This window comes from Arachis hypogaea, chromosome 20, assembly GCF_003086295.3.
Source record: "Arachis hypogaea cultivar Tifrunner chromosome 20, arahy.Tifrunner.gnm2.J5K5, whole genome shotgun sequence".
Classification (NCBI taxonomy): domain Eukaryota; kingdom Viridiplantae; phylum Streptophyta; class Magnoliopsida; order Fabales; family Fabaceae; genus Arachis; species Arachis hypogaea.
Window position 1 is genome coordinate 17,549,566 of NC_092055.1, and position 7,478 is coordinate 17,557,043.

The 7,478-nt window shown below is 40.0% G+C and overlaps 1 protein-coding gene across 1 annotated transcript; it reads left to right on the top strand.

The window, feature by feature from the left end:
- Positions 1-1,885: 1,885 nt before the first annotated feature.
- On the top strand, positions 1,886-7,195 carry LOC112782601 (eukaryotic translation initiation factor 4B2). The gene is made up of 3 exons (XM_025825074.3): positions 1,886-3,344; positions 5,423-5,902; positions 6,683-7,195. Exons 1-3 carry the CDS (start codon positions 2,194-2,196, stop codon positions 6,705-6,707), a joined length of 1,656 nt encoding a protein of 551 aa, XP_025680859.1. The 5' UTR covers positions 1,886-2,193; the 3' UTR covers positions 6,708-7,195.
- The last annotated feature ends 283 nt before the right edge of the window (positions 7,196-7,478 follow it).

The following is a 7,478-nucleotide window of genomic DNA, read 5'->3' on the forward strand; positions in this document are numbered from 1 at the left end:
CCTCTCTCTTCATCTTATTACAGTAAGCAAACCACTTGCAACCTTCTTTGCAAACAGCTTTGCACCTACGGCTATCACACTTTGAGAACCATATTCCTCTGCCACTGTGCACAGCATAGCTAGTTACACATTCCTTAAAAGCATTCCTATCTACGTACAATGTCCCAACCTCCCATTTATACTCCTTCATATTCTTCAAACTCTTATACAACGGGTACTTCCTCGACAAGGGATCCCCTTCATCATCACTTATAGGGACATCCCACAACTCCTCACTCTCATACCCATTATCTTCATCCCTTAGTCCAGCAGCCACCACTTTCTCCTTACCCTTATTAACACTGCCACTAAATTCTCCTTCTACTCTCCCACTTGGAACACTCTGTTTCAGCTTTTGGGAATCTTTCGTGGTTGTGACTTCAACATCATACAAACTCCCATCACCATTCCAATCATCATCGCTGTCATCGAATGCAACCTCTAGATCACTATCTCCATAACTGTTTTCACTCCACTGTTCATCACTGTCTCCCTCATCATCATTTCCTGGCTGGTAGTCATCATCCTCAGATTCATCATCACCTGAAAAATCTGACCTCTCTTCATCATCATCCTCCAACATATCATTCTGGGCTTCTTTCACAACCGTGGACTTCTTACCCACCTTGGGCTGAGCAAATAATTGGGCCTTGTGGAGCACAATTGGATCAGGCCCAACAGTGCCTGCAGTGGGTGCAGCAGCCTCACCAGCATCTATGTCTTCAACTTCCTCAATGGTGCAGCCTTTCCTAGTTGTAGCACCATCTTTGTGAACAACAAAAAGCTCCACCATGTTGTCCCTCATTCCAATTCTGGCCATGTCCATTGTATCCTGGTCTGTGTGAAGCATCCTCAGTCCTACATCGGTTTCATCTTTCAGAGACTTATACCACATTGCAGCAATGTTTTCTGCCGCATATCCCTGTTCGACCACTATCTCCATAGCCTCAAACCTACTCCACCTATCTTCATCACAGTAGTCCACTATGGAAGTCTCACCCCCCCCCCCCCACATAGTGTAAAGGTTCACCATCAAACCCAAACTTCCCCCCATGGTGTATCTTCACACTAAAATAACTCATTTTTCGAACAATCTGTTAGACAAACACAGTAGACTTCATAAAATTCTCACATTGATCAAGAGCAACAGAAATGCATAAATGCAATCACTAGGGCAAAATAAAAACTTCCAAACCAAAACAGGAAACGAATATGAAACTATAAAACAAAACAATCACACATCAACGTGCATCATTACATATCAACATGCATTAAGATGATGAAAACCAAATGGATTGAGAAGATTTGATAACGGAATACCTGATACGATATTCTTCCAGAAAGCAAGGGTTTCAAACTAACTGCTGCTGTGGACTTTTAACGTTACCGAAGGACAATGTCACTTCTCTGGCTGCGAATCGCAACCCTTCAGTGACGATCGGTAGGGTTTGTTGCCTTTGGTTATCGTTTCGTGCTTCACAAGAAGAAGAAGAAGAGTTAGGGTAACATACGTTCTGTCCAAAGGCGGGAAGGATTACACGTCTATTAACCACTGTCCCCTCTCCCTTGCCACGTCGGAAACGACATTAGAAAATTGACATCCACTTAACGGCAGGACCTGATTGATACAAATCAAAACTTTTTTAGATTTAAATAGAACCGATTAAACGTTAGGGACTAAAACAGAATTCACCCCAAACGTAGGGAACCAAATTAGTACTTTACCCGTACTTGTAAAACCACTCTCCGCTCTCGGACACTTGTGAAAGGCATCGACCAATACAAACCTCTCTTTTAAGACGCGTGGTTTAACTTAAATATACGCGCGTGAGGCTATCGCCCTCCCGAGAACAGAAGCCCCTGACAAACACGTTAGACATTACACATACATACATACATACATACATGACACAGCACACAGCAAACAACACATACAACACAACGTTCCATTTTTTTCATTCCGTTTCCCAGCGAACTGTATCTCTAACCTCTCATCAACTTCTTCTTATTCTTCTCGTCTTCGGTTTCGCATGTTCTCGGAGCTCCGGCTCCATCAACGGAGCCCCGAATAACCATTAAACTATACCTGTTTCTATTTCTCTTTTCTATTTCTATCTCTGTCTATTGTTATTGAGTTTGCCTTCCGATCGCAAAATGTCAACAAGAAGGAGTAACATAGGCGCGTGGGCCGCCGATGCTGAGCGAGCAGAGGAGGAGGAGCAGGAGGCTGCGGCCGCCGCGGCCATTGCCGGAGGTAGTGGAGACGCCAGATCGTTTGACTTCCCGAGCCTGAAGGAGGCCGTGAGCACCAAGCCCAAGAAGAAGAAGATGTCGCTCATGGAGTTCAACAACTCCGCCGGCAGCGGTGGTGGTGGCGGGGGATTCGCGAGGGAGCAGAGGGGCTTAACGCCAGACGAGATGCTCCGCCTCCCGACAGGGCCTAAGGAACGCTCCGCCGAGGAAATGCAGTACGGCCGCGGGTTTTCTAACTACGGAGGCGGCCGCTCTGTCCCGCCGCCTGGCCGAGGTCTGGACCGTAACGACGGCGACGGTTCCTGGGGCGGAGGGAGGAGATCCTATGGCGATTTCGATGAAGAGCGCAGGGGCGGTCCTCGTTCTAGGGTTTCGGATTTCGATCAACCTTCGAGGGCCGACGAGGTGGACAATTGGGCTTCGTTGAAGAAACCGGTTCCGGCATTCGATTCCGGTCGGCAAAACCGGTACGGCTCTCTCGGCGGTGGAGGTGGCAGTAGTGGTGGCAATGGAGATGGTGGTGTTGGTGGTTCTAGGGCGGATGAAGTGGATAATTGGATGGCTGGTAAGAAGTCTCTTCCTGTTAGATCTTCCACGTTTGGTTCTGGGTTCCGCGATTCAGGTCCAGAGCCTGATCGCTGGACACGTGGCAAGCGTGACACACGTGACTTACGTGACAGCGATCGGGAGCGGCCGATATTGGTGCTGGACCCGCCGCAAGGCAACGGTTCCGTGAACGAAATGGAGGCAGTGGTGAAGACGAACAAGCCGAACCCTTTTGGCGCAGCGAGGCCAAGGGAGGAGGTTTTGGCGGAGAAGGGATTGGATTGGAAGAAGCTCGATTCGGAGATTGAATCAAAGAGGCCTATAAGTGCACACTCCAGCAGGCCCTCCAGCGCGCAATCGAGTTGCTCCGAGGGGCCTGCCGGGTTGCAGGTGAAGCCGAAGGTGAATCCCTTTGGGGATGCCAAGCCTAGGGAGGTTTTGCTGGAGGAGAAGGGAATGGATTGGAAGAAGATTGATCTTGAATTGGAGCATCGCCGTTTTGATAGGTCTGTCATGCTGTTTTGTTTGTTTGTGCATGTTTTTGATAGTGATATTGTTTTGTTACCATTTGAGCGTTATGAATTTATGATGCATTGTTGCGATAACACTTGAATTTCCTTTTGCTGGCTACAAGTCTTGGCATGGGCTGTATCCATAGTTGCTACAGCCCTTCTACATATGATTTGATTAGTGAATTCACAGTAGGCGATTTGATTGGTTGTCCCAGCTATTTGAATATAACACTGATCATATTGACTGAGTTGTGCTTGTATAACATGACTTCCACTTATGTAAATTCCTTTATGCAAATTGATGTTTAACAATTAACAGTAGACATGTCAACGCTGGTCCTGTCTTTCAGTTTGTTGGAATGACTACCTTTGTTCTCTTCTTCAAGATTGTCTTCCTTTTATAGTTCTGTTGATGGATGTTTTGGTGCCCTGTTTTTCATGTCGAAAGCTAGTTACTGTTTCTTGGTACAAAAATATGAGTTTTTGAGAGGGCAGTATAGCATATCTATATGGCAGTCCTGTCCTAGTAGGATAACATGTAGTTGATATCTTTCTTGTCATTTTCTTTTGAGTTGTTTATCTCAAGATTAAGGGTTGAAATCGTGGAATTAAATGCTGCTGACATTACATCATTTAGGTGCGGACCTTTGCCAGACCTGCTTAATGTAGAATGCTTGCTGCCTTTTTTATTATTCTTCTGGTTTAAGCTTTCTGGTTTTATTTCATTCATGTCATAAAGTTACTCATTATGTTTTAAGTGTTTAGTTTATATTTGAAGCAGGAAAATTTATATACAAAAGTTTCTATTGATATTTTTCCTATGATTTATGATTCAAAACTTGAAAAGTGACTCATGCTACAATTCACAAATTTGGTAACTATGAGTGAAGCAATTGAAGTTGATGATTCTATGCCATTGGAAACTAATTGGAACAATATACGAATGAGGGTTTCGTTATTTGCGTAGTGAGAGGTTTCATTTTGTATAGTGTACTTTGTTTAGGGAAAGTAATCTTGTTGCTATTTACATATTGGCAAAGGAAGTAGTTAATGTATCTCCTAATTAGTTTTGCAAGAGCCAGTTGTATATGTGAAAATGTATAGGTGGTTATGAAAATAAGGTAATAGTTTAATGTTATACAAATTGTAAGTTAAATTCGGTTTCAAGTTGTTGGGTTTTTAAACACTAGTGGTGTTAGATCTTTTTGCAGCCTTGTTATCTTAGGTAGCGTTTGTTTTGAGATACTGGGACGGAGACTGGGAGATTGGGATTTAGTATCAATGTTTGTTGGCTCAGAAACTGGTACTAAAATTTCAATCTCTATTTCTAAAATTTCAGTACCTCCAAAATGTGGGGATACAGGAGACTGAAATTTTTGGGAATGGAGACTGAAACTTTAATAACATTTTATAACTAAAATACCCCTATTTTAATTAATTAATTCCAACTTTACCCTTTATGCAAATTAAATTAGAGCTTCATTCTTATTTCAATCTCTGTCTCCCACTTTATACCAAACACAATACTGAGACTTATTTCAGTCTCTGTCTCTCAGTCTCAGACTCTTAGTCTCTGTCTCTCTTCCAAACGCTACCTTATTGACTAAATCAGTTGAAGTAAGTTGTTTTTTCACTTATTTTGGCGATGAACTGCCTACTTAGGTGTTAAGATAAATTCCTGTCATTTTTTCTTTTCCCCTCTATTTTTTTTTCTTCTGCCTTCACTCAGTTTCTAAATAGGTGTGATTCTTGCTAGCCTGTTCAGTAGTCTAGTACTCTAATTAATGTGAATTATGTAATATGTGACAAGATAGTTTACTTTTGGTTCACATTGTCAAGAATATGAATGGCTGTTGTTTTAGACTGAATTGACTTGGAAAAATAGAAAAAAAAAATGTATGTTTGGAATGTAGGATTGCTTATAATTTTAGTAAATTTATTAACTTTTTTAAAGACGTGATAAATGTTTCTTGTCCTTATTATAATTATACAGTTTATGTTCTAAGTTTTGTGATTTTTCTGATCTTTTTGCACATATTATTGTCTTCTTAATTTCTGATGGGACATTTCAGGCCAGAAACAACCGAGGAAAAATTGCTGAAAGAAGAAATTGATAACTTGAAGAAGGAACTTGGGAAAGAGTCTGAAGCAAATTCAAATAAGATTTCTAGTGATGAAGTAGACACAACCAATAAAGAATCAATGTTACTTCAGAAAGAAAGGGAGCTGGAAATTCTTACCCGTGATTTAGATAACAAAATTCGATTTGGGCAAAAAGCCATTGAAGGTCCAGGCTCGGCAATAGGAAGGACTACTGGTTTTCCTGATAGACCGCCTTCTCAATCTGGCACGTTTGAGGATTCTAGAAGTGTTGATTCTGCAGACAGACCTCGATCCCGTGGCACAGGAGATATGTGGCCACGTTCTAATGAGGGCAGAGGACCGTTACGTTCTAACGAGGACAGAAGACCATTACGTTCTAACGAGGACAGAGGACCATTTCAAGGTAGCAGGGACAGAGGATGGTTTCAGAATAGCAGAGACTTAGATAGGTGAGATTACTCTGTGCATTGTCTCATATTTTATGATTTTATCTCTCCATTCTTGCCCCTCCTAGTAAAAATTTGCTTGTTCCTTCTGCAATTTATGCCTGATGGTAGAAGCTAAATTTGATTTTCATCAAACTTTGATGTAAAAGGCTCTTCTTACACTATTCATACGATTAACACTATTCATACACCAAACGGTTGATGTTAATTAATAAAGAAAATGCATGTTGTTTGTTAAGAAAATGCTGGTATAAAAAATAATAATTATAATAAAGGGTGTAGATGTAGTGGGATTGTTAAAATAGTCAGATAAAAAATAAATTTTCTGCTAGGAACTACCCCTATATTTTCAGCATAGTGTGACATTTACTTTGGATCAAGCTTAAACCCAACACATTCCCTTCCTGCCTTTTGTTTTGTTCCATTTTTCTTTTTGGCTGGCAGGTTTGTTTTGAATGCATTTTGTCTAATTGATATTGGTATTGCAGAACTGAAATATCTTGTCGGCAATCTGCATATTACCGTTTCTTTACATAGGAAATTGATCCTTTAATGTTTCTTGTTGACATGTGTAACTCTACAACTTTCAACAAGATCCCATCCATTTAAAGTCTCTGTACACTATATTTATGAAGAAGAATTCTTGATTACTTTATTAAATTATACAGAGAGTTGACAATGGCTTCAATTCAATTTTGTTTATTCTAACCTTTTATTCTTACTAAATTATTTCACTTTTGGTCTGAGAAGTCATTTTAAATGCTGTTATTTGTTTAATTACAGGTCCAGGTCAAAAGAGAGGTGGTGAAGGGAGTTTTGTGTTGATGAGAGTTATCTTCAACTTTTGATAACACGAGAATCTAATACTATTTTGTTTTATCTTTTCTAATAGTTTTGTTCATTCACTCCAGGAATTGGAGCAAGAATCATTTGGTACTGGTACTAGAACTCCTGCCTTATCTATTGTTCCTTCTGGAAACATTGTAAATTTATTTATTCAGTAATTTTTAGGAGCCTGTAGTTTCATTAGGATCAAATTTCTTATTAAAGATTATTATGGAACTCGGTGATTAAATGTGATATTTTTCCGAGTCTTGTATCAAGACAATATCTGCCGGAGTGATTTTCTGACGCAACTAATCATTCAAAATGCAAGTGGTTTGGTTTCAATATTTCTCAATTCTCAAGATGCGATCTGTGAGTTGCTGTGATGCAATGATGTATTCAACTTGAATTTTTACTGTTGTTGAAAGACACAATTTGGGAAATACCAGTACTTATACTTCATTCCTATAACTGATAAATCATGTGAATTAGTTACCTTATATTCATTTACTTTTTGTAATCTTTATTTGTACACCTCTACCATATATTCATTTACCTTTTTCTCTTTTAACCTACTTTTTTTTCTCTCTCAAAACATTCTTGAAGTCCTCTTTTTATTATTGTCATTGTGCATAATTGTTTAAAAGATTCTCAACATTTTTTCCAGTGTAAACAAATTTAAGGTACATATAGCAAGGTTATAAAACGCAGTTCAACTAAAAATTTAGTGAACAACATAAATTTCGAGGTTAAT